The sequence below is a fragment of the Canis lupus genome, chromosome 23 (genome assembly GCF_011100685.1).
Source record: "Canis lupus familiaris isolate Mischka breed German Shepherd chromosome 23, alternate assembly UU_Cfam_GSD_1.0, whole genome shotgun sequence".
NCBI classification, from domain to species: domain Eukaryota; kingdom Metazoa; phylum Chordata; class Mammalia; order Carnivora; family Canidae; genus Canis; species Canis lupus.
Window position 1 is genome coordinate 27,659,634 of NC_049244.1, and position 27,262 is coordinate 27,686,895.

General features: G+C 45.6%; 1 protein-coding gene across 10 annotated transcripts in view; it reads left to right on the forward strand.

The window, feature by feature from the left end:
- Positions 1–27,262, forward strand: part of LOC608697 (2-hydroxyacyl-CoA lyase 1) — a 118,514-nt gene that overhangs the window by 77,741 nt on the left and 13,511 nt on the right. For all 10 annotated transcript variants that reach the window (XR_005377009.1, XM_038570783.1, XM_038570782.1 and 7 more), the window contains 11 exons: positions 2,902–3,014; positions 4,177–4,278; positions 7,946–7,990; positions 8,324–8,350; positions 10,240–10,302; positions 11,989–12,051; positions 12,520–12,546; positions 13,610–13,654; positions 13,834–13,869; positions 16,454–16,534; positions 21,414–21,519. Coding sequence is in view for 9 of the 10 variants with exons in the window: in XM_038570783.1 (XP_038426711.1) it covers positions 2,902–3,014; positions 4,177–4,278; positions 7,946–7,990; positions 8,324–8,350; positions 10,240–10,302; positions 11,989–12,051; positions 12,520–12,546; positions 13,610–13,654; positions 13,834–13,869; positions 16,454–16,534; positions 21,414–21,519 (708 nt within the window). In the remaining variant the exon portion in view is untranslated. The remainder of the gene's footprint in view (positions 1–2,901; positions 3,015–4,176; positions 4,279–7,945; positions 7,991–8,323; positions 8,351–10,239; positions 10,303–11,988; positions 12,052–12,519; positions 12,547–13,609; positions 13,655–13,833; positions 13,870–16,453; positions 16,535–21,413; positions 21,520–27,262) is intronic.

Below are 27,262 nucleotides of genomic sequence, written 5' to 3' on the forward strand. Positions count from 1 at the left end.
GTTGTTATGGGAGCCCCTTTCCTTTCTCTGAGCTCCTGACCTTTATTTCCACCCACATGTGGAAGAGTGTGGGGATCAGGAGGAAGAAGCCTAGAACCCTGCTGCTAATTGTATGACCTTGGGCAAGTTGCTTCACTTCTTTGCTTCAGTTAACTGATCTGTAAAGTGGGAGTGATGATAACAATAGTACTTAACTCTCAGGATTGCTGTGAAGATTAGGTGAATTTATATGTATGGGGCATTTCACTGGTGCCTAAGCATGAAGTACTTGTTTGCGTTTTTTATTATTATTATTATGAATTCAGCAAGCATTTGTGGAGTATCTAGTGTATGTTAGGTACTGTGCTAGAACCTGGGGATTAAAAACTGGCTTACATCCTCCCAGAAAGCATTGTAGTCAGGGAGATACAAGGAGACTGTTTTACCCCATAGGTATGAGCTAACATGGGGTAAACCCAGAGGAAAACATGGCAGGACTCTCAACCTTGACCTGGGAAATCAAGGAAAGCTTCCTGGTGGAAGTGGCACCTGACAGTCCTTGATGAATGAATAGGAGTCTCTAGGATTAGGCTAGGTGTGGCTGGGAAGAGTGGGATATGAACAGAAGGAACTTGGCAGCCATTCAAGCTCCACCGGACTTACTGTCTGCATGTCGGGAGCACCAGTCAGGCATCTTTCTACCCCCCACATAGCCTGGTCCAGTGCCTGGGAAGGCATGTGCTCAAATGAACAAATGTCTAACCAAATTTGATAGCTTTCCCCACAAACCAGTACCTCTTTTGACTTTTCCATCTCCTACTCTGATCACTGTGGTCTCAGGTCCCTGCCATCTCAAAACCACCCTCCTCTTTCACTCCTACAACACAATGGTCCCTTCCTCATTTCTTTCTTCTCAGTAATGTTTGCATTGATCCCTTCCTTTTTGTCCTCAACTCTTCCATGGCCCTGAGAGGCCACCTCCACATGTGGCTGCTGTAAGATTATATTGATTTTTTAAATTGTGTATGCAGAGGCATCTAGGTGGCTCAATAGGTTAAGCATCTGCCTTCGGCTCAGGTCATGATCTCAGGGTCCTGGGTTTGATCCCTGCATCGAGCTCCCTGCTCAATGGGGAGCCTGCTTCTCCCTATCCCTCTGCCAATCTCCCTGCTTGTGCTCTTTTTCTTTCTCTTTCTCTCTCTCAAATAAATAACTAAAATCTTTAAAAAAAATAAAATTGCGTATGTCTATTGTATAATTTGTTAATTTCATTTCAAGGTAATAAAAGGGTCTTCACAAAATATTTCTTACAAAAGGAGGCACTGGGTCAGAGAGGGCTGAGGACTACTGGCACAGGTCAGTGGAATGCTCCTCCACTGGAGAGTGAGTGTGTGGGTATGCATGGAGCAGCTGCCTAATGTCCACAGACAGGTCCTAGAGCAGAGGGTGCAAACAGTAGACAATCAGAGGCCCCTGAGAGATAAGACAGAAACTGGATTCAGGGCCAAGAGGCATATGGTGAGTGACCTGCCCCATATTCTATGAGGTCAGAGGTTCGACGAAGGGATGGAGGTGAGGATACCATCATAAGACCCAAACTGGAGACTGTAAAATTATAGCTTGTGGCAAATATAGGTATTACTGTTGTGAATATTCTAGTACATGTGTTTTGGTGAACGTATGCCTGCTTGTCTGTTGGTAAATACCTGTGAGTGAAATTGCTGGGCTATAGAGGATGCCTGTATTCAGCTGCAGTAGACAATACCAAGCAGTTTTCCAAGGAGGTTGAACCAACTTACACTCCTCCTGGCCAGTGTATGAGAGCTCTATTTGTTCCATGTTCTTGCCAACATTTATTATTTTCTGTCCTTTTCATTTTAGCCATTCTGGTGGGGTATGTAGTGGTTGTCAACCCAATATGCAGCAGCTATGGAATGGATAAGCAGACTGTGGTCTAGCCACGTAGTGGAACTCTATTCAGCATGAACAATGACAAGCAACAATCTGAATGATCCCCATGAACGCTACGATGAGCAAAAGAAGCCAAACACAAGAGTTCATATTGTTTGATTCCATTTATATAAAGTTCCAGAATAGATAAAATGAGTCCGTGGGGTTGGAAGTCAGTATGGTGGAGAGGGAGGAGCACAGAGATTGGATAGGAGCTTACAGGGCTTGTGGATGCTGGGGAGTTGTGTGTTTTGATTTGGGGGGGGGCTGGCTTCGAGGGTGTGTTCGCTTTGCAGAAATCTGTTGGGCTGTAGACTCATGATCTGCATCCTTTCTGTAAGGTATACTTCAACACTGAGCATACACTAACGTTGAACATGGGCAAGACCCCATGTTGTATAAAGCAATCAGGGTCCAGGGCCCTCCTTTCATCTCCTCACACCCATGTATTGAGTCATTAAACTGTAAACTCTTTAGTGAACACGGGTGACACCAAATGTGTGTGTAGAGTCCAGAGTCAAATACATGTTTTAAATCAGGGCTCTGAGTCTCTTAAAATCAACACCACCTCAGGCCCTAGCTGCCTACTCCCTGAACAATGCCCTTTGAGCACACCATCAAAATAATTAGCAAACACTGCCTTCTCCTGACCTATTAGAGGTGCTTTATAGGTCTGAACTTTGCGTTCCTTGTCACGTCTGCTAAATGACAAGTCAGTCCCAGAAGACGGAGAAATGGACTTCATTATGGCCACAGTGTCCATACCACCTGCTTGTTTATCAACCATCTTCGTTTACTGAAGGCTGGGGGAAGGTTACATCAAGTAGTAAACAGAAGGCACACTCATGTAAATGGATTAGAAATCAAACTCAGAAATCTCGGGTACCGCATGGGTCTCCCTAGGGTTCAGTGGGGACGACAGAGGCCCCGGCACTGTCCCCATGCTAATGAGCAGCGATTTTCTCTGCACAGCCCTTCCCGGCCTGGATCAGAAGAAGCGTGGTAGCCACAGAGCATGCTGCCTCCTAACGCCCCCTCCACCCCCACTGTTCCCACCACCATTCTTCAGAGGGGGCCGAAGTTTGGTGAGTATCTTAGGAGTCATGAGAAAGTAGACGTGCTGGCTTCCCAGTGCCTGCCACACCGCCCCCCCCCCCCACACACACACACAGCCGCCTACTTGAGGTGAGTGGCCTCCAGATTCTTTTTGAGGGATCCAAATCTTTACTCTCACGTAGCAGGTTGGACCCTAGAACAGGCATTTAGCAGTTTCTGGTGTGTGTCTGTTCTTCCACTGTCTTAAATAAGCTACAGAGGGAGATTCTTCGCATCTGGAAATTGGAGTTGACAAAGTGTCCCGTCTTCCTGAGAACAATGAGGTGATTTAAAAACTTTTGAGACTCCCTACAGCTGCTCAGATATGGATTTTTCCCATTCTTCCCAAATATTTGTGAAATTCCCTCCCACAGCCTATACTGAATGGAGGCTGTTTCTGTGAGGTGATGCAGGAAATGGTGCCTTGATAGCCATACTGAGGTGTGAGAGGGAGCCCAGTTTGGGAAGAGGGAAAGAGCAGGATTTGGGAAGCTGAGCTAGATGACAGTCGGCCAGGATATTCTAGGGACTTGAGATTCTCAGATTTTTCCAGAAATTCTAAGAACTGTACTGCCCAGTGCAGTAGCCATTTAGCCACATGTGACTTGAATACTTTTAATGCAACTGGTTCAAGTTGAGATGGGCTATTGATATGGAATACTGGATTTTTTTTTACTGAACTTAATATAAATAAAGAATGTAAAATGTCTCATGAGTAATTTTAAAATATTGAATACATGTTGAAATGATAACATTTGGGACATATTGGGTTAAATATATTATGAAAATTAATTTCACTTCTTTCTCTTTACCTTTTTTATGTGGCTACCAGAAAATTTAAAACTATATACGTGGCTTGCACTGGTGGCTTGCATTTTATTTCCGTTGGACAGTGTTGTCCTAGACATTGGATAAAAGCCCCTGAAATGAGCTTCCTAACTCCATCCAAAGTGGCTATTCTATCTTTATAATCCATTCAAGCCAAGTATGTCTCAAGAGAGACCAGTAAATGGGGGCCCAGAAGGTCATCTTCTTGAGACACCCTTTGGGTGTCTTGAGGACTGGACTGCGGAGCAGGTCTGTGTCCAGGATGGTGACCCTTCTTCTGTCCCCCAAGTCTGGCTTGTAACCATGTGTTGCTTTGCTTTGAAGCTGCTGTCCCCAGACATGAAGAATCTCATCCTGGAACTGGAGACCACACAGTCTTCATGTGCACAAGGATCACTCGGCTCCCCTGGGCCCCCTGGCCCCCAGGTTGGTTCATTCCCCCAGATCCATTCCTGTTGTCTTCTGTTCAGAGCAGTGAAGCCCACTGGAGAGAGTCTCTTAGAGCTGCCCCTTTTAAAGTGACATGGGGGCTGTCTTTCCTTCTCTAAGAGCTCACCTCCAGCTCCAGGGCCACATGGATAGAACACTGATTCTCCTCTGGGTGAATTCTGCCCTCTCAGCCTTGATTTCCTCATCTATGCAATGGAGATAATTACCCCTGCAGTACTGGATTTTGGGAGTGGTGAGGGGACCAAATGAGCTGCTGCCTAGATGGGTGGGATTATTATTATAATTATCATCAAACACTTGGTGACAGTGGGTTGCCCCTTCTGTGACCATGGACCCTTGCCAGTGGACCAAGGAGTGACAGAAAGTGGAGGTAATGGGGAACTTGTTACTCTGACCTTCATTTGCTCCCAGACACTGCAACCAGACAATGCACTGCTCCCCACTAAAGCTAAAGGGAAGAGTGAGAAACAGGCAAAAATCCTCCCTCCCTTAGAGGGAGGATTTTCTAGACAAACAAGAGCACTCTTCAGAGACCCTGTCATACAGACCCTGGCTCCTCTGGCCTGCCTGGGAGTGGGGGTCCATCAAGGAGGAACGCTCCCTGGCCTGGAGTTTGGAGGTCTGCCATGGAAGGGGAAAGAGAGTACAAGCAACAGTCAGTTGCCCAATTGCCTTATGAATTCTGTTACCCCTTCCAGTTGCCCAATTGCCTTATGAATTCTGTTAACCCCTCCTATGGCTTCTGGTCACGGGACACTAAGAGCCAGACTCCTCACCCTCAGTTACAAATTCACTCTCCACCCCTGCCCCCTGAAGAGGACGCTCCCTGTCTCTCCTACCTTGTCTCTCATACCACCACCATCACCCACCCAATGCACATCTCTTGGGGCCTGGAGCATGCCAAGCTCCTTCCAGCCTTAGGGCCTTTGTGCTTATGGGTCTGAATGTCTGGAATGTTCTTCCCTCTGATTTTTACCACAGCCAACTCTTTTGTCACTCAGAACAGTTTGCAGACCAGCTCCTTAGAAATACCTTCCTCAACCACAGTCTATGGTAGCCTTCCCCATCACACTCTATCCCAATGACCTGTTTTCATTCTCTGCATTATTTTCTCACCTTATTACAGTTTTCTTATTTGTTTCGTTACTTTCCCTGGTCTCTTTGGTCTTCCCTTTGTAAAATACAGGCCCCATGGCAGTGACTGGCCAACTATGGCCTACAGATCTGACGACAACCTGTTTTTATTTATTATTATTATTTTTTAAGATTTTATTTATTTATTCATGAGAGAGAGCAAGAGGCAAAGACACAGGCAGAGAGAGAAGCAGGTTCCTCACAAGGAGCCTGATGCGGGACTCAATCCCTGGATGGGGATCACACCAAAGGCAGATGCTCGACTGCTAAGCCACCCAGGAATCCCGACAATCTGTTTTTATAATAAAAGTTGTATTGTCTCTGGCTGCCTTTGTTGCCACAGTAAGTGGCTGTGACAGAGATACTGTATCAGAGGCAGAGTCTAAGATACTTACTATCTGCCTCTTAACAGAGACAGCTCACCCACCCCTGGTCTTGAGAGCAAGGACATTGTGTATCTTGTTTACATGTTGTAGGCAGTCTCCACCAGAGCATGGGTTGTCAAAAGTTCTCCATAAATATTTATTGGATGCAATAAAAACAGACCTTTGGACCCAGAATTGGCTGCTGCAGAGGGGCTGGGAAGTCTGCAGATAGGCAAGATGGGTACCCTGAGAAATACCTCTCAGGTGGATTTCTACCTTCCCACCTCTGACAGTCTCCTCAGGTCTCGGAGCATGTGAGGACCACAGAACATGGGAAGGAAAGAGGGGTTCTCAGCTGACTTCAGACCAGCAGCTCTCCAGCCATGCTTGCACATCTCGAACCTCACGCAGTCCATTCAAGTCTTAACTGAGAACGTGCTGCCCAATGGAAGGGGGATTTGCAGACCCCTCCGTTGCCCTAGAACACACTGTAAAATGCTGTTCCCAAGCGAAGTGAGATCTGCAGACGGGTAGCATTGACATCCCCCGGGAGTTTGTTAGAAATGTAGGATCTCATTCTCCCTTACCCCTTCACACAGTCCTGCAATCAGAATCTGCATTTTAGTGAGACCCCCTAGTGAAACCTCTGCACATCCCAGTTTGAGAAGCACTGAGCTAGAGCACAGTGGCCTGGTCAAATCATTCCAGCCCATTTTAAGAAATGGAAAAAACAGACTTGATAATAAGAAATGGAACAATGAAACAACATTCAGTCATCCTGCCTGGCTGATGCACTGTCCTGGGCCTCTCTTTACACTGGGATCACAGGCTTTGGGGAGCAGGGAACCTCTGCCCCTCTAAGTCACACTTTCTGGGAGCATCAGTGCCCCCTTGGCCTTTTATCCCCAAGGACTTGGAACCATCTACCCAAGCTGGCCTATGTAGCTCTGAAGTAAAGGGGCACAGCTCTAAGGTCCAGGTGGTGGGGCCAGCCCAGTCCCTAGTGGGTTACTGGGCAGGTGGCTGAGGAGGTGGGGTGGTGAGGCCACCCTCCCAGGAAACCCTCTTTCCATACAAGGGAGCCCAGACCAGGAGGAACGAAGAGAGAGAGAAGCAGGGAGGAAGGGAAGGTGGGAGGGTAAAAGAAGTGATGAGGTGGGGGGGAAGGGAGTGAAGGGGGAGAGTAGGAAAGGAAATGAAATGATAACTCTCTTCCCCCCGCCCACCTCCTCCCCTGAAACAGGAGAATAAACCAAAGACAGTGATTCCCAAACTTATCTGTTCATTAGAATCCCCTGGGAGTTTCAAAAACCCATGATGACTGTGCACCTCTCCTTGAGATTGTGATGTAATTGATCTGGGATGTGCCTTGGTCTTTGGGATTTTTAAAAGATCCTCAGGGGATTCTAAGGTGATAGGTCTGGGAGCTGCTGAGGGGGCTGTTTGGTATTTGGACAAGTCTCATAGGAATCATATTTCAAACAGGCTTTGTATTGGGCGTGTTCACCTGCAGATCTTTGGGATGAGGATTTCCTCTCTGCTGTACTAGGGAATTTGGAAAGCAGTTAGCCAACTGAGCATTTCATAGACGTGTGAGCAAAAAGTAGCTGCACTCTGGCTGTGGATGTGCCAAGCTTTAGTAGTAGGTGCTAGAATCCTGAAGCTAGAGTCCGCTCCATTCCTGTGGCTGGGCAACGTGACAAAACTGCTCCATTGCCTACATTCTTAACATCTTAAGAAAGGCTTTCACTGCAACTGGTCCCCAGAGATCCAGCACAGGAATTTCTAAGTTGGCTGTTCCTGTGTACAAAACGGAACTTCCCTCTTATCAGGGCCCCAGGGAAAGTTGGTGAGAGCAGCTAAAAAGATAAGAGAGGTGATGAAGCATCTTGTTTTCAGCAAACAAGACTCTTCAGTTGTAACCATGGCACCACTGGAAACAGCTCAGAGAAAGCTAGAAGAGGACAGGAGACTGGGTTGGAGGGCACAAGAGGGTCCTTCATGGGGTCCTTGGAGCCCCGAGTCTGGAAGCTGTAGGAGGAGTCCAGTGGGCTAAGAGCTTCCCTCCCAGTCCTGCCTTCCTCACCACCCTGTCCTGCCTTGGTTTGATATATACTTTTTCATTTCTCATCTTGATTGTGTAGGGTCCACCGGGACTTCCTGGCAAGATAGGACCAAAGGGAGAAAAGGTATGAGCCACTATTACCTTCAGTCTGCCTCTCCTTGGTAATTCCAGCCTATATCCTGGGGATGCCACTGAGAATTTTCTGGTTGAGATTTCAAAGCATGTGCTAATTCTGCCTTAGTGCATGAGGATGGGCTCCATAATGATGGGGCTGCTGCTGCAGGTATGAGATCCCACTGGTGTGTTTCAGCTTGGCCCACTGACATGGCAGGGGTGCTGTGAGCGGCCAAGCAACCAAGCCACATGGTCATGCCCAGCCATCAGCCCTACTAAGCTCTGTGCTTCCAGAACTTCTCTTCCAAAGCAGCCTCTGCTTACCTGTCTTCTCCATCCACAGGGGGAGCTTGGCCTACCAGGAAGGAAGGTATGGTCCATGCTGTTCTGTCAGCATTATATGGGCAAACTGTGCTCCACATGTTGGGGGAGGGATGTGTATGTGCACACATGTGCGCACACTCCTAGGGGTAGGGGGGACCATCAGGTGCTTTCTCGGGCTCCAGTACCCAGGTAGACAGTAATCCCACTGCCATTCTGATGATGACAGTGGGCTCGTTCTGCCCGCTCTTGTGTTCAAGAGCTAGAGCCTGCTACTACCAGACATTTGGACACTTCTCCCAGGGGCTGCCAAGCCTGGCCGAATTTTCCCCAACCTCAGAGCATCTCATCCTGCCATCCATTAGAGGGCACAAAATGAAAAAAAAAATTAAAAAAAAAAAAAAAAAAAAAAAAAAAAAAAAAAGAGGGCACAAAATGACTCTCACTGTCTATTTGATTATACTGGAATGAAGTGCAACACAGAAGCAAATGGCTCTTGCCTTTTGGCCCAGCTGAAATAAATGGGTTACCTAAGGTCACAGGCACTCTGAGTGAACCAAACACATGTCATCAAGACTCTCATTCATGTCAGGAAAGAGTAAATCAGCAACCATTCACTGTAGTCAACAGAGGCTGGCACTGAATCTGTGGGTCTTGGTGATAGAAGGAGGTGCAAGACTTTGACCAAAAAAAGGATGCTCATGATTCTAAATATAAATCACTATTTTGCTGGTTAGATGTTTTATTCAAGTGGTTTCACTATCAACAAATGGAACTTTGCAGAGCAAAATTATATCCCTCCAGGGCCCAGATCACAGCTCTAGCCAAAGTATAGTGGTTATCTGAAGTGCAGGCTGGAAAGGATTCTGGGATGGTCTCCATGCTCAAAACTAATGAAGACCATGATCAATTAGTGATGTCTGCCATAAACATGAGAGGCAAGAGTAGAAACCAGTACACACACCAGCATTTGTGATCTCTGGTGTAGGGGTTGAGCCTTCCACATGTCTAGCTAAGCTAACTGCGAAACTAGCCAGTGGGTACAGAGGTTGAGAGAGACCACAAGTCCCCCCACCCACTTGCTCTCATAAGGCTTGCTCTTTCATAGCTCCTGGCTTAGGCTGGTTTCCCTAGAAGCAGAGGTAGAGGCCACATATGCCATGGGCAAGTGAATGAACTATGGGAACTCTTTCAGGAGGATCCTGAGCCGAGAGGGAACTGGATGGTGCAAGGGGAGAAGCCCAGCTTGGCATGGTATCAGATGAAGTTCATCTTAAGCCTTATTCCTTGGGGAGCTCTGGGGTGTGAACTGAACCACAGAATTTGTCCCGCCTTGAAGTAAGGGAGCGGGGCTATGGCTGCAGGGAGAACAGGTACATAAATTGCAAGGCAGCTGCAGTTGCTCATGGGCTAATTCCACAGTTGCAGGTTGCAGGAATGAGTTGTGGCAGCAAGGCAGGTAGCCCCTGGGGGATGGGAACAGTGAACAAGTGAAAAAGTTTTTGAGGGAATACCAACAGCATCTGCTAGTACACCCTAAACCAAATCCTATCCAATTCTACACCATGTCCTTGAGGAGAACCTATTGGAATGCAAGGAACATTGGGGGGCGGGGTAGATGAAGGTGATAAAGAGCAAAAAGTCAAGAAGTTTAGAATGCCTTCACTGCCTTCCTACCCACTCCCCACCCCCCACCAACTTCCATTTATTGAGTAGAATAAGAACTTAAATGTTGACATAATGTGATATCAAGGACTTTAACTTATATCTAAGTGACCCAACTTTCTAGGCCATCAGTCTTTGGAGGGTGGGGATGGGTAACCCAGAGGCCATGCTTAGGGACTACACAGTTCCTGTTGAACCCCCAAAACAAACCTTATTTTCTGGAAGGAGGGAAACAAACCCAGTCATCCTGACTTTTGTTGTTCATTTTTGAAGGGTAGACCTGGTCCCCCGGGTGTTCCTGGCATGCCCGGGCCAGTTGGCCCTGAAGGACCCAGGGTAAGTTTGGGACACTCTCAGGACTCGTGTGGTATCAGAACATGAGAAGATGTCAGCCCCCCTGGCCTTTGGCACATAGTGAAACTCATTTCCTTAAGAGGAAGAAGAAGAGAAGCCCAGAGGTCCCCATATACTTTCTCCTTCGGTTGGACTACATGACCTTGGTCCACTCAATAGCTCTACTTCTGTTCTGGGGGGAAATGAGGGGCTACTTCCCTCTTTCACAGGGGCCCTAGTTCTCCTTTGTCCTCAGAGTTAGCATACGGTTTTTTGTTTGTTTGTTTGTTTGTTTCTTTGAGAGGACCTCAAGAAAGGCTTGTGTCTGAAAAGCTGTTGGCAGGAGAATGGTGGTTGAGGGGGTAGACACTGGCTAGCTGGAAAGACTAGAATCCTACATTTAGACGGGGATTGCCAAATGCTGATGAAATCCCATTCCTCAGACAGATTATGGAAAGCTGACACACCTACATCCATGCCTTTGTTTATATTCTTCTTTCTTTGTTCAGAGACTATTGAGTCCAGATTTGACCTACAGAAATTAGGGATGGGCAGGTGAATGTCTCTATGTGCTCTGATTGACTTACCAGCTATATTTATTATGGGAATAGAAAACTGTTCCCAGTCCTCTTAGGAAAAGTCCCAAGGATATTTTTCTAAAAATCTACTGTATAGTGCCTCCTTAAAATGTGCCTGGTACATTTTCCTCAGTTGAGGAACTGAATTTTTTATTTAAGTTTGAATTTAAAGACCTTTACTCAGTTCAGTTAATTGAAAATCTTTAAGCATGTTTGGAGTGACTTGAATGTGTGAATCTGCTTTTTCAGCTCTAAATTTTATGAACTCTAAATACAGATCAAGTATTTTGGATGGAAATTTAATGCCTGATTTGAGATGTGATTTAAATAGAAAATACACAAAGGTTTCAAATATATATTATGAAAAACAGAATGTAAAATATCTCATTAATTTTATATTGATTATATGTTGAAATGATAATTAGATTAAATAAAATGCTCTTGAAGTCAATTTCACCTGTTTTAATGTGACTTCTAAAAACATTCTAAAGTATGAGTATCTTATATTTCTACATTTTATCACTGGTATAGAATTTTTAGCACAGACAGTGCTGAAAGTTCCCACTGCAAACCATTCTGAGGGGTAACATCCAGAGCCCACCCATGAGTCTTAGCCCCCTGTCTCAATAATACACACCCAGGGGCTGATGTTCACTCTGTTTGGCTGCAAACCTAGGGTCAGAGTATATGGAAATGCCTGAAAGGCCCTACCTATGCAAAGAACAAAGCAGGTAAAGTTTTTATTGGGGGTGGGGGGCTGACACTTAGTCCTGTGAGGCCCCAGTGCCCCCATGCTCTCTCCCCACCCTCCCACAACCCATTCCAGTAACAGATGGAGCATTTATAGCATCTTAACATTTAGTTTGGAGATCTGCTCTGCTCTGCCTTGGGCAATTTCATTTTATGTTTAATCTTAAATATCATAATGAAGTGTGGACTATGGAGCCTTGAACTCCTGGGAATGAACAAGGGAGCATGGGGGGATCCTCAGATTCATCAGCCAGTTCCAATGTCCCTGGTTCATCCTAATCTTGCCCCTGATTCTCCTGGTTCTGTTTTTCTATAAAAGTCACTGTAGGTCCTTTCCTCCTTCTTCTTCTAATTCCCATAGGGTGAAAAAGGTGACCTGGGTGTGATGGGCTTGCCAGGGTCAAGAGGACCAATGGGCTTCAAGGTCAGTTTGTTGGTCCAGGTGGACATTCCCAGGTCTTCTAATTCTGGAACAGCTACTGTCCACAAAGATACAAACTGCCATCTGGGTTTGGGGAACATCAGAGATATTGGAAAGCCCAGTGCCGGAATGCTTGCCTTTACCAGCCTTGTGGGGCATCATGCCTGGGACACATGGCATACAGATTCCTGCTATTCTCCTGGGCAGGGAGGGTCAAGCTTCTGAACGACAAAGTAGTTGGAAACCTTCATTCAGGCCTTTGTGAGTAAGAAAATGCAATGTTCTATTTAGGCCTGGTATAAACATAACCCTTGGGGACATCTTTGTGTTTACTGTTACAGCCCCCACTAAAACTTGGAGCACAAGGTGGGAACACACCTCGCCATCACATTCAGGGATTCCTTCCACTCTTGCACCAAACCTAGAGGTCCTATAGGGCTGATCCTAAATGTACCTTTTGCTTTCTTTTAGGGCTACCCTGGATCCAGAGGGGAAAAGGTTAGTGTTTGTCTCTGATGGCTTCCCAGAACCTGATCTGGGCTATTGGCTCTGGAATCAATGGTGAGCAGAAGACAGGCCCAAGCTTTTCTTAAATTAGTGACTATGGTGACCATTCCTAGATATTCCCCTGTCCTTTGTCATTGGGCTGAGAGAGCAGTGAAGAGTCCTCTGAGGCAGGGCACATGGATTAGGGAGGAGCTCCAGTGGAGGCAGAGGCCTCTCACATGGAACAGATGAGCAGTTGAAGATTGTGCCTTGTGGAGAGGGAACACGGCTTGCCTGGGGGCTCCCAAAGGAAAATGGCTGATGTGTGTCTTTAGACCAAGTTTCCACCACACAGCCTTCTCATCTGTCAAAAACCAAACCAGGGATCCCTGGGTGGCTCAGCAGTTTAGCACCTGCCTTTGGCCCAGAGCGTGATCCTGGAGTCCCAGGATCGACTCATGCGTCGGGCTCCCGGCAAGGAGCCTGCTTCTCCCTCTGCCTGTGTCTCTGCCTCTCTCTCTCTATGTATATCATGAATAAATAAATAAAATCTTTAAACAAACAAACAAACAAACAAACAAACCAAATAAAAAATCCAGCCAGAACCTGGGGACAACTTTTCTACAGAATGAGAGAGGATCCAGGACCTAGAATTTTGTGAGTTGTCTTTTATTAATACAAGGGTCTTTGTGGCCCAAACAATAGGTAGATCACAGGGATGCCTGGGTGGCTGAGCGACTGAGTAGTTGAGCGTCTGCCTTTGGCTCAGGGTGTGATCCTGGAGTTCCCGGATCGAATCCCTCATTGGGTTCCCCACATGGAGCCTACTTCTCCCTTTGCTTATGTCTCTGCCTCTCTCTTTCTTGAATCTCATGAATAAATAAATAAAATCTTTTAATTAAAAAAAAAAAAAGGTAGATCACAAAGCATTCCTTCCTTGGGCAAGTCCCTAATCTCTGAGCCTAGTCTTTGTCTATACAATGAAGGTGTTGGCCTAGGGAGCTTTCATTTTGTAATGCTCCAATTTTCCCTCAGGGTATTAACTCTTTGACTCTCTCCTGTGATTTCCTCCTAGGGATCCAGAGGTGAAAGGGGTGACTTGGGTCCCAAAGGAGAAAAGGTAATGGCCTTTGCACGGAATGATAAACTACAATGTAAGTGGCAGCCCCCTGTGAGCTGTTGGGCTGACTGGCTGACTGACCAACAGGGCTCTTCTCTTGAAAACAGCCAACCACCCTCTTCCATAGCCCTCTCAGGACCTATCTCAGAGATAGTCACTGTGTGTTGCTCTCTTTACAGGGCTTCCCAGGATTTCCTGGAATGCTGGGGCAGAAAGTAAGTACTTAGAAATAGTAATAAAGTAGGCCTCAGTAACACATTAGACCTAAGCACTACACAAATAGCTCTGCCTTCCTGTCCATTGAGCAGAGAAAGTGGGTTTTGCTGTGGAAGGTTCTGGTCTAGAAGAGGAGCAGGTTGCTATGCACATTGATGAGAGGGTTCCAGCATGGTCTGAGACCTCCTTCTAGTTCAGTGGAAGGGAAAGGACACCCCATTTGGGTGGAGAGGCCTTTCTTTGCATTTCCTACCTCTTAGAGGGCCACAGGTAATGTTCAGGAGCAGAAGGCATCAAAACAGAGGGATCAGATTTGAGCTGCAATGGTCAAGAGCCCAGGGTGAGGCACAGGCATCTTTGGCCTAATACCATTGCTAATGACACTTAACTCAGACCTTCGAGGGCGGCACATGTACTGCCAGAGGTATGCAGCATTATTTCAGCTGGGTGACAACAAACATTTTTTATTTGACAGTTAAATATTTATTTAAACAGTTAAATATTTAGTGGGATTTTATGGATATCTTGCTGGGAACAAGGCTACGTAAAAATGGAGTTCATTCAGTTAATTTACAACAGAATTGAGAACAATTCTGTCGAACATTGTGTTCTTTATGCTGAAAGCCACTGACCTGGGAGGTTGTCATTTTTCCCTAGCCTTACAGCATCACAGCATAGTATTCTTTGAACATGCAAAATGCATGCTTGCTTAGAATCCTAATTGTGTTCTGAGTTTATCTTAAAGTTTTCTTTTCCAAACTTGAATAAACAATTTTTATCTGACCTTCAGTTAGGAGAGCATATTTAAATAATTTCAATCATCTGACAGTAATTTATTATTATTTATTACTACCTTCAGCTGTCAAAAACTCTGTTCCTGCTATTTCCTAGGTGGAATGTTGGGTTAAAAATGAATAATTACATAAGCAAGTTAAAGGAAACATTAAAAGAGAACAAAACAATTTGATTTAAAAATATTTAGGTTAGGTGCATTCAGTACAACAGTGAACATCAAAGAATAATATATTACCGTGGAATTAAGTATGACAGCTTCTCTGGACTCTGCACCATTTACTAGACTTGCCATTTAGAGTTCTCTTTCCTTTCATGGCAAGCTGTTTTAAGACAAAGATGATATGATAATAATAATTTTTATTAGAAATTAGATCAAGAATATACTGGCTGCTTCCAGTTGATGAAGAAAGGAGCCACACTTCCTGCTGCCAATCTTAAAAAAGAAACAAAAAACAAAACCAAAAACCACTTATACTGTTTATGCTGCAGTTTTCTCCAAGCCAGATAAAATGCCCCTTGACCCCTTCTAAACAGCCAAGGAAAATTGTATGAGCATCCTCCTAGCCATAGAAAGTCCATGTTATCCTCCCACGCTCTCACTGCCTACGTCCTAGAGGACATGACAGGTTGGAAAGAAATCACAGGTTTAAGGACAGTTCTTGGTGTGGAAGATGTTAATGGCTTGGGTAGGGATAAATCTGTTAACACTGGCTGAGTGCTGGATAATTTCAGAGTTCTATGCTTGATCCTTATTCTGTATTAGTGTTTCCTGAAATTGTCTGTGTTATACTTCCTCTGACCTTCATGTGAAGAGCTTTCTTGATGTTTATTGTTCTTTTGAGTGCCTGGGGTAGCTCTTCGTGGACACTGGCTTCCAACTAATAGAAACTCTCATGGTTGCTCGTGCTAAACTTAGCTTGTTGGTGGTGCATTCTGGGTTCTAGAGGGATAACTGGAGGTAGGAATGATGTTCTGGGGTCCATGACCCAAAGGGATAGTAGGTGGGCTTGGAGTTCTAGAAGAACACAGGGAAGGAAAGAAACTATGATGGAGAAATGGATTTTACAAAAGGTTGGCCATAGTACTGCAATTAGTACATTTGGTTCTGATAGTTCAAAGTAGGGCTTTTCGATTAGGAGTATTGTTGACATTGCTTCCCATGCCTTTTACAATAATTATATTGAGCATTTGAATATGTCTGGAACATTTTCCACCATAGTTTTCATCTAAATCAAATGAAAGTGAGCTGGAACTCAAACCAGTTTTTACAGAAGAGTAGGGAAATGTATAACCCTAAATAAAGGTCATTACATGAACAGAAAATTTTGAGAGATGATAGCTGTCGAAACTGTGTCCAATCATTCAGAAACCCATAGATGTGTTTTGTTTTGAGCATAAATTCAAAACACAAAATTTCAACTAAGAGAGAAAGCATTTTTCCCTGGCAGCTTACAGTGTCACAGTCACATATGTCACTGAAATGCAGGAATCTCCTACTTTGGCCATTTAGGATGGTGATTTGGGACACCAAAATGTGTGCTGCCCAGCAGCTGTCTCTTTCAGATAGTCAGGAACTCACCCAGAGTAACCTTGTTCTTCCCTTCCTTGAAAAACCTATCTACCTTTTACATCACCTCATCACTTTCCCAAACTCCCAGACTGGCCAGTTGGAAAAAGTCTGGAATGATCAAGTACACTGCTCTCATGACAAATGATTGGATAGACCTGTAGAGATGACCCTGCTCCACCTGCCTTAATTCCTCTCTTGCTTTTCTTTCTTCTTTCCAGGGTGAAATGGGTCCAAAGGGTGAGCCTGGGATAACAGGACACAGGGGACCCAGAGGAAGACCAGGAAAACGAGGCAAGCCGGTAAGAATCTCAGTGCTTAGCACGCCCCTGAGGTCAGACCCTCCTGATGTAGGTGTAGGTGGGTGGTGTAGAGAGACAGATAGGTGGAGCCAATCAGAGAGATTCCATAGGCATAGTCCCCAGTGTCCTCTAGGCTGGTAGGCAGAAAGAGTACCATTTTCAGAAGCTTCTGCTTCTCTAGGCTAACCAAGGTTTGAAACAAGTAGGATAGAATGCTCCATTCAAACTTTGTCGAAGGCCAGAAGCAAGAGTGGATCTTTGATTCATAAGAATGGGTCTATCTTAACCAGAGCAACTGGGAGTAGAAGCCGGATCTGGTTGTTCATCAAGAAAACTTGCTTTTTGCCTCAATGCCCCAGACACAAATGGAGTTTTGGAGAACAGCCCCAATATTTCCTTGCTATTGAAGGGTCTTCTGCATCTTAACAATATAATATGGTGGTTTTTCCCTACTCGGGCCCCTGATTTGTAAGTGATTCTATGGACACTGTTAAGGACTAAGGAAAATTGTTCATTCTGAACTCCTCTTGTTGAGCAGGATTCTTGTGTTAAATCATGTGATGTGGGGACGACTGGGTGGCTCAGTGGTTGAGCATTTGCCTTTGACTCAGGTCATGATCCCAGGGTCCTAGGATCGAGTCCCACATTGGGCTCCCCACAGGGAGCCTGCTTTTCCCTCTGCCTATATCTCTGCCTCTCTCTCTCTGTGTCTCTCATGGATAAATAAATAATTTTTTTTTAAAGTCATGTGATATGAGAGGGAAAGATGAAGGCACATTTGTTTTAACTGACTTTAGAGCTGTGTTGGGTACCTCAGAGAAACTTCTCATTTTTTCTCTAATGGACAGGCATTTCTTTACATTTTTGGTTGTCAGTTTGTGGATTCTTTACTTCTTTTTCCATTATAAATGTAATATATGATCATCACAAAAACTTGGAAAATTCAGAAAATAAAAGGGAAGTGTTCTAATGCCTACCTAACACCCAGACATAACCATTTTGGTGTATTTCCTTCTAGTGTTATTTCTTTGTGAACTTTGTAGTTGTTTGGGTCTTTTATATCCAATATAAAATATATTGATAGTTGTCATATCCTAAAACTGTAACTTAAAATCACAGCATGCACATTTTTGCTCATTACTGCACATATTCATTAAGTGTTTTTTAAAAGTTGTATTTATTTTAGAGAGAGTATGAGCACGAGCAGGAGAGGGGCAGAGGGAGAGGAAGAGAATCCCAAACAGACTCCCCACTGAGCATGGAACCCAACACAGGGTTCTGTCCCATGACCCTGAGACAATGACCCAAGCCAAAACCAAGAGTTGGACATTCAACCAACTGAGCCACCCAGGCACCCCTCAGTAAGCATTTTTAAGCATTTTAAAGCATTTTTAAAGTATCTGCATCACACTTTGTAAATGAGTAAGCAGCAGATTGCTTGGACAAGAGTGGCCTGACCAAATAGTGCTGAGAGAGATGAACATCTTTGGGTGTAAACCTTTTTCCATTCATATGTTTTCATTCTTTCCTTAGGCTACATCTGTGGTTCTCAAACTTGAGCATCCATCACAGTGAGCTAGGGGGCCAATTAGATGCAGGTTTTGTGCTTCAGGTGCAATGGTTATAGTTTCAAGTTTGTCTCTCATCACCCCCAGTGCATAGGCCTTACTTCCCAGAGAGTCTGATATAATTGACCTGGGGTTTCAGCACAGTGGTTTTTCTTAAAGCTCACCATATGATTCTAATGTGTAGCCAGGGTTCTGAACAATGGTAACAGTATGAAGCCAATTCTGGTCTTTTCCAAGTGAACTTAGGAAAGACACAGGCCCCAACCTGGATAATATGAATTCCATTATAACTTTTGAAGTCACAATAGTCTAGTTCAATTTTCAAAGGTTTACAATGGCTGGCATGTCTATGACTTCACAGTGATGCCACAATTCCCTAAAAAACTTGACTCTGAAAAAGGAGAAAAAAAAAGGTAAAATCTTTTTCTTCCCTACTGCTGATTCCATGCAGAATGTTTTATGCTTGGGGTTCAAGAAGCTTGCTGGCTTTTGTCCTTCTAGTGCTTTTCTTGGACAGTGCTTCTCTTTTCCTGGTGAGGGCTTGAGCCAAGAAGGCTATTTCCTGACGCTGTTGCAAATGATTCAGTTGGAACAATCTTAAAACTACCCTAGCACCATGTGTAGTTGCTCAGAGAAATGAGCTCATCCTTCCTACAAGATGTTATAAACAACCTGAGTGAGCTCCGAACCCTCCCTGCCTGTCTAGTCAGCAGATACTTGAGCTGTTAGCCTTGGGAGACCACCATGGTACTGCTTTTCTTTTTAATCATGAATCAGTTTCCTAGCATAGAGTCTTATACATCAACTGTTGTTGGGCCAGTGGTGCTAAGAATTTCTGGAGGTTATTATAAGTCAATCCAACTCTTGGAATCAGAGATCCAGAAAGGACTTCAGGAGATTAGAATTTCAGAGCTAGAAGGATTTTAGAAACCACTTCATCCACTACCCTCTGTCTAGCCACAAGGAAACTGAGAGCCAGGGAAGTAGCGTGACCCCCTCAGCTACGCAAGCTTCCAAGGCAGCATTTGAACTTCGAGAGCTGAGACTTGCTTTCCCCACACATCTCTCATCACCTTCATGCTTCGGCACTCCCCTTCAACCAGGCTCAGGAAAACCACTCTTGACTCTGTTATGCTAATCTTCAGTTAAGGAGACAGAACAACTTCCTTGAGAGGGATCACCAAACTTTGTAGCAGTAAAGGAATAAAGAATGCTACCTTTCCTGGAAAGCACTGCTCATTGAGTCCTGCTCATAGAGGCTTATTCTAAACAAATGACTGATATACACAGAATATTCCATTATTGTTTGGTGTCAGAATCAAGGAGTGCTTCCAGCTCCTGCAAGCTGTGGCATTTCCTGTGCTCAGTCAGCTGATGTGCTTTTAGAAAAAGAAGCCTTCACTGTGGCTATATTAAGATGGTGTGACCTCCTTTGCTGTTCTGGCACCTATCTTAGGTACCAAGCTTCAGCTTGGGCAAGGGCCTAAGAACTCCCTCCATCAGGATGGAATTGGAAATAAACTATGACCTCACAGGCCCCATATTAAGAATTTAAGAGCTCCTAAAAAGTAAGGAAATAATAAATAAATAAATAAATAAATAAATAATAAATAAATAAACAACAAATAAACAAACAAACAAACAAATAAATAAATTAAAAAGAATTTAAGGACCCCTTGGATATTGCCAAGAGAGACTCCAGGGCCATGTTGACAAAGTGGCAGATCACGTGTCACTGTTGTGATTGGAAAGGAGTGCCCTGCCTGCCTGCTTCCCAGACTTGGGGAAGATTATGTTTCATTACATGGGCAAGCCTGCCAAGGCACAAGTGTAGAAAGGGGATCCAGGTCAAAGGTGTCATGCATCAATCACTGTCCTGTTCAGGCCTAGCATAAGAGCAGACAGTTAGTCAATTGTTTAGGGGAAGAACCTACCGATTGGTTTCTGGAGTCATTCCTAAGATCAGCCCTAAGGAGGAAGTTCTTGTTCTTGACCCTCTCAGAACAAGCAGCCAGGAGGATAGCCTGTGTGGAATGGCTACAGCTCCAAGTATGCCTCTCTTTAAGACATCAGGCCTTTTCTAACCATGTGAAAAAGATGAAACCAAACTAGTTGCTATGATAGTCAGCTTGACCCCCCAGCTCTTGGTTCTGTGCAAACCACTTTTTTACCTCTGAGATCTTTATTACTCTCACAATAAAGCTGTGAAGGTGTTTGATGGCCCCCATTTTATAGATGAGAAAGCTGAGGCACACACCAATGACCTGAGTGACCCAGGGTCTTATGGCAATGTGAAAGCCCATGTCTCTTGACTTCCAGCTCAACAGAACTACTTCCTCTTTTTGCCCCCAGCATCATCCTCCTCCCTCATTTAATCTGGGGAAGGGAGGTGAACAAGACAAATTCCAGCCCACAGGGAGCCTATGTCTCATGGAGAGACACTGACAGAAAGACCACACATTAATAATGGTGTTTCTGATCTGGGTAATGCTGGGAGGGAAAGGAGCCAAGTTGTGAGAGCCTGTGACAAGAACTGCCTTGGTCTGGCAGGGTCCGGGAAGGCTGTGCTGCGGTGACACTTTACCTGGGAGCTAAAGGCTGGGAGGGACCTTACCAGGCAGAGGAGTGGAGAGGGAGCTTGGGCGAGGAGGAGGAACGTAAAAGGTACAGTGTTCTTGAATACCAAAAACAGAAGGCTGGAACAAGACTAGGAAGGCCAGCCATGCAGGACTCTGTAGGCTGAAATTGCTCTGAGACTGAATCCTGAGAGCAATGGGACCATTCGATGGAAACAGCGCTTGTGGTAAAATAGAGATGGTTTTGATGAGTGGGCAGAGGCCTGTGTCCTAGGCTTGTTGCCTCAACACTAGATGCCTTGCATGAGTCTCTGCTTTCCTCTCATGCCTTGCATGAGCCTCTGTTTCCTCCTCTGTCTGGTGAGGGGAGTGGGTTGGTTTGGTTGCTTTCAGGAGTCCTGTGCCATGTTTCCAGGACAGAGCAAGAAGTAATGTCTATGAACTTGTAACCATCACAATCTCAAATGTCACTTGCCCTGAGCTTTTTTTTTTTTTTTTTTTTTTTTTTAAGTAGGCTCTCACAACCCTGAGATCAAGAGTTGTATGCTCCACCAGCTGAGCCAGCCAGGCACCCCTGCCCTGAGCCTTTTAGGAGTTTGGTGGTCAAGGCCTCAGGTTCATCCTGCCCTGGGCTCCTGCTCCAAAGTGCAAAGTGACCCCTGATTTAGACATAAATGGGGAAGGAAATTTGCCATGTCATGTTATCGTAACAGGCTCTGCCTTTCTCTCTGTCAGGGGCAGAAGGGAGATAGTGGAGTAATGGGCCCACCAGGCAAGCCTGGGCCTTCTGGTCAACCTGGCCGTCCAGGCCCACCAGGCCCCCCGGGGCCCCCATCTGCAGGTAAGAGCTACACTGCTTCATATGATCTACAGTGCCGCCCTCCTGGCCAGCCTCCCCGGAGAGGGCACAGGAGATGCCTGCAGAGCTCTGCCTTGTGTTCTGAGTTAGAAACTACTCGAGGCACTTGAGTATATTTATAATTTCTCCACGGTTTGGCTCATTCAACTTTAACACAAGAGAGGTAAACACCATCCTGACTCTGTTGTATGATTTTATTTATTTTTTAAAGATTTTATTTATTTATTCTTGAGAGACAGAGAGAGAGAGAGAGAGAGAGAGAGAGAGAGAGAGAGAGGCAGAGACACAAGCAGAGGGAGAAGCAGGCTCCATGCAGGGAGCCTGATGTGGGACTTGATCCCGGGCCTCCAGGATCAGGCCCTGGGCTGCAGGCAGCGTTAAACCACTGCGCCACTGGGGCTGCCCTGTTGTAGGATTTTAGAGAACAAATAGAGGAGAAAACAAAGGGAAACATGATCACATTGGTGATGTCATTTATACTTCAAGTGAAAAATAATAACAGGCACATATTTCATCAACTAACACCTTTTTCTAGAAGAACTCTTCATGACTCCAAGCAGTTCTCTCAAACCTGGAAGTCATGGCAGAGTTTTCTATCTTATGTGGTGTTACCAAGGAGTCCTTGTTGGTTTGCACTGAACATACAAAGAAATCAAAGCCTACCATTGAAGGAGGCATAGAAACACTGCTACCTTCTTTACCTTGTTTAATTTGATGAGCTAAATAAACCCTTTATTTAGTTTGTTGCCTCATCAGCTCCAAATGCAACCAACATTTCATAGCACATTCTCTGTATAAACACAGCATCTCTGAAAAGACTATTTACTATATAGGGTCCTTTGTCCTCAGTTATACAAAAGGAATCCAAGCAATTTTTATTATCATCTTTTTAAAAGAAAATGAAGACATTTTAAAATTCTACATTGCATTTTTATTCCATGTGTTTATGGGAATATATTCATGGGATGGTTGAGAAATGTTATAATATGTTAGATCCTTTATTTTTTTTTAAGATTTTATTTATTTATTTGAGAGAGAGAGAGAGAGCATGAGTGGTGGGAGGAGAGGCAGAGAGAGAGGAGGAGAAGCAGACTGCCTTCTGAGCAGGGAGCCTGATGTGGGGCTCAATCCCAGGACCCTGAGATCATGATCTGAGCCGAAGGCAGACACACTAAACCAACTGAGCCACCCTTAGATCCTTTAAACCAAATTAAAGCTGACTCTGAGATTCTAACCTGCCAGGTTGCCAGGAAAATTCAATCTCAGGCATTATTGGGGTTCTCTCCACTCCTCCAGCTGCCAAAAAAGTGTTGGGTGAAGATATTGGAGGTTATGGCAGAAAAACATCAGGGGAGTTTCCTCCAGCCTTTGATCTGCCCTCTTCACCTCCGAAATGTCTACTGTCTGAGGCCACATGGTCCAAGGGTGCCTGGTGACTACCATCTTCATGCCACGCTTGGGTATCAGAACGTTTTCACGCCTGGGCCCTATAGCTCAATCTCCCAAGAAGTGCCCCACAGCCATTCCTTCCGAGACCTTGCCTCTTCTCCAGGACACAGGAAATCCCTGTCTCTCCATGTCTGGGGTGATCTCCCCTCTTCCGACCTCCAGCCCCCTGGCCTCTCACACTTCTCATACACTGCCACCATTTCTAGGAGCTTTTCTCTTCTGTGAACAGAGGGCAGAAAGGCAAAAGTCTTCACATAGTACCTGTTTCAGCAAGAGCAAGAAAGCACAAAGTCCTGCTACCTTCTTGAAATTGGGAGAGGAAAAAATAGTGGGAGAACAAACACCAGTTAGTATAACCGTAAGGTATCTTATAATGCCTATTTCTATTCTGTTAGGGGAACTAGACTGGAGCTCCAACCTGGCTCATGTGTCCTTGCCCCATAATCTGTTTCCGTAAATTGACTGGACACATCCTTATGGGGGGTCCTTCCAACTACGATTGACCCTTGAACAATGTGGAGGTTAGGGGTGCTGATCTCAGTCAGCCAAAAATCGACATATAACTTCGGACTCCCCCAAAACTTAACTACTAATAGCCTGCTGTTGACTGGAAGCCTTACCGATAACAGTTGATTAACACATACTTTGTATGTTATGTGTGTCATATACTGTATTCTTACAAGAAAGTAAGCTGGAGGAAAGAATGTTACTAGGAAAATCATAAGGAAGAGAAAATGCATTCAGGGGACATGCTGTGAAAAATCTGCATAGAAGTAGACCTGCACAGTTCAAACCCGTGTTGTTCAAGGGTCCCTTGTGGTCCTCTTCCTCCTCGGTCTGGTATGCATAACTGGCCAGTGTAGTCCTGTTTTCTCTGCTTGCTCTTCAGGCTCCTTCTCATTTAGCCTAGTATGCACACCTCGGCCCACCCCTCCATCCTCTGACAGATCCCAGCCTCACCGCCCTTTACCCTCCTGCTGATTCTGCTCTCTGTTGAGCTGGAGCGGATCTCTGAAATAGCATCCCTGTCATCCTCCCATCCACCCAGCAAAACCATCTCCTTGCATCAAAGCCCTCTCCTCAGCAAGGCCCTACCAGGACATACCTCCTTCCCCCATGTCCAAGTCACATATTGCCTCTCTGCTATGGCCTTTCACTGGTAACTGTTTTCTGCAGCTGTGTTTCATCTTCCATTTTTTTTTAAGATTTTATTTATTTATTCATGAGAGACAGAGAGAGAGAGAGAGAGAGAGAGAGAGGCAGAGACACAGGCAGAGGGAGAAGCAGGCTCCATGCAGGGAGCCCGATGTGGGACTTGATCCTTGGACTCCAGGATCACGCCCTGAGCCAAAGGCAGGCGCTAAACCTCTGAGCCACCCAGGCGTCCCTCATCTTCCTTCTAAATGGTAAGTCCTTGAGGCAGCGTCTGTGGCTGAGTCAGCTTTGCATCCCCATGTTCACCTGGCAGGTGAGATGGGCAGGGCCAGGTCCTGCAGGCATTCACAGACACAGGCCATTTTGGTTCTCAGTCTGTCCCCCCTGGGTTATGGCACAGCAGTCAAGGAGGATGCAGTCCGCTTCTGACTCATGTCCCCTTCCTGTGCCTTCTTTTGAGTCACTTCCTTTCTGGGGATCCTCTCAGATGGAAGGGGCTCAAGAAAATGGGGCAATAATCCTGTTCCATAGGAACATTTTTGGGAAAGAAGGATGAATTTAAAAGAGAACCTCCCTAGGCCTAGGGCCAATTGGGTTACTGTCAAGAATGGGAGCAGGCCCCCAGATTGATTCCTGAGACCACCTTTGGAGGCTGATAAAAGTCCCAAGCCCACTCAGGAGAAAAATGTGTCTATCTTTACCCAAGACAGACCTTCAGATCCATCTTGGGACGTCCTTGGGCTCTGTAGATCATAGGCTAAACACCCCTGGTCTTATCTGACCCTCTTTATAGAAAATAGATTTGAGGTTCAGAGGACAGGGACTTCCCCAAGATTGCAGAGCTGACTGCCCGCGTCACATGGCCTAGAATCAGTCTGTGGCTCCTGGTCCCGAGACCTTCCCATTCAGCCATGCAGCCTCTGCAGAGGCAGAGTGGGAGCTGGGGGTGATGTGGAGGCTATTCTGTGGGGTGCCTCCACCTTCTCCCAGATTTCCCATCTCAGGCCAGTAGTGTGCAACCAGAGGTGACAGGAGGCTCTCTGGGCAGTGATAGAGAGCCACGGCCTCTGGCTACAAGGGATGATGAATCAGCCAGGCCCACTAGAGCAGCTTCTAAGAGGCCAAGGTGGGGAAGTTCAACTTGCCATGCCCTTCAGTGCCTCCTGGCAGGAAACCAGCAGGCAGGGTGACAGATGCCCTCTGACAGCTGAAAGGAAGCTGCAGGGAAACTGCAGTGGTGGCAGGAAGCAGGCTCCCTGCCTCATCCTGTCATCCTGTCAGGAGGCCATCTCTGGTTCTGGTGCCCAGTGCTACGGGGCAGGATGGTGCTGGGGCAGGTGGAGAGGGTGGGAGCTCTTTAGTACCCAAGTTATAGAGAAAGAGGTGCTGGGAAGCCAGGGAGAGAATAAAGGCAAAGTGCCTCTAGCACGTAATCTGCAATAACCAAATTTCACATTTGTCTGAGTCCTTCCAGTACCCAGACAGGGTTTAAGTGAGTCACTGTGGTACCTAGGAATTGCCAGCTTCCTACAGGCATCAATATTCCTGGACATTTGTCTTTGGAATGGCATAGTATTAAGTGAACATGAATTCACATTTCAGTGTCACCACTTACTAGCTGGATAATGGGACAAACTCCTGAATCTCTCTGGGCCACGGTTCTGGAAGAGTTGTTGGGGTCACAGAGCCTGCTCCAGTGCCACTCTCACATCCTCGGTTATAGAAATTCCCACTTCAGCTCCCCAGTGTCATGATTACCCAGAATATTCCTGGGCTGATGGAGTTTCTGTCTTTTTGGGCTGTGTTGAAAATATCAGAACACAAGACTAGAGTTCTTCCTGCAGCATGGTTTCTTATTCAAAGTACCACAACCTGGTATACAATGTTGGCAAGCCTCCCTTCCCCTCTTGCTGACATTATTCTGATCTTGGACATATCTGTTCATCAGCTCAGAAATGCTCAGGGTTGCAGGGAGGGTATTCCCATTGAGGTCTCCTCTAGCTGAAGCTGCTTCCTTGACCAGACCTTCTCCCCTGGGGTCATTTTATTTTCTGCCCTTCTGGGGTCTGCCAACCATGTCCCCAGTTGCTGGCTTCCCTGGAAGTTACACAGCCTGAAAGCAATGACTGTCTGGTTTCCAGACTCCCCTTACTTTCCCAGAAAGAGGCATACTTCCTTTCTCTGTCTCTGGTTTTCCTCTCTTTCCTTTCTTCCTGTCGGATGGCTCTTGCCCTAGCTCTTTCCAGCCAACCCAAATACAATTTTTTAAAAGATTTTAAAAATTTATTCATGAGAGACACACAGAGAGAGAGGCAGAGATCCAGGCAGAGGGAGAAGCAGGCTCCATGCAGGGAGCCCGATGTGGGACTCGATCCTGGGACTCCAGGACCACACCTTGAGCCGAAGGTATATGCTCAACTGCTGAGCCACCCAGGTGTCCCCCAAATATGATTTTTTTAGCATTTTCTGAGGACCAGTTAGTCTACATTCACTTCATTCATTCATTCATTCATTCATTCATTCATTCAGATTCAAATCCATCTTTAATCATCAAGCATGTATCATGCCCCTACTGTGTGTCCAACCATGGGAAATGAAAACAGATACCAGCTTTGTGGATCTTACATTGTACTGGGGGAGACTGACCTTGATCAGATAATCTCACAAGATACAAAAATCATAAACAGAAGTGCCATGAAGAAAAGGCATGGGGAACCATGAAATTGTATCCAGCATGAACATGCCTTGAGTGTGAGCATTCAAAAGCCTTCCCTGAGGAAGTGATACTTGAACCCAGGTCAAGAGCAAGCTAGGAGGTACCTGGAGAGGGAGGCCTGGAGGGTGAAGGGAAAACAGTCTAGTAGGGGAATGGCTTGTGCAAAGACTGCGGCAGTTTTCAACCTCGGTTTACATTGGAATCAGCTTGAGAGCTTTTAAAAGCAAAAATGCCTGGTTTCTATTCTCAGCATTCTTGATGGAATCAGTCTGGAGTGTGGCCTGGGCATCATCAGGGCCTTTAAAAGTCAAGGTGAAAACTGCTACCCTAGCAGGCCACCCACACTGCAGGGAGTAGGTTTCCTAATCATGTGTGTTCAGTTCACTCTTCTCAGTATCAGGGGAG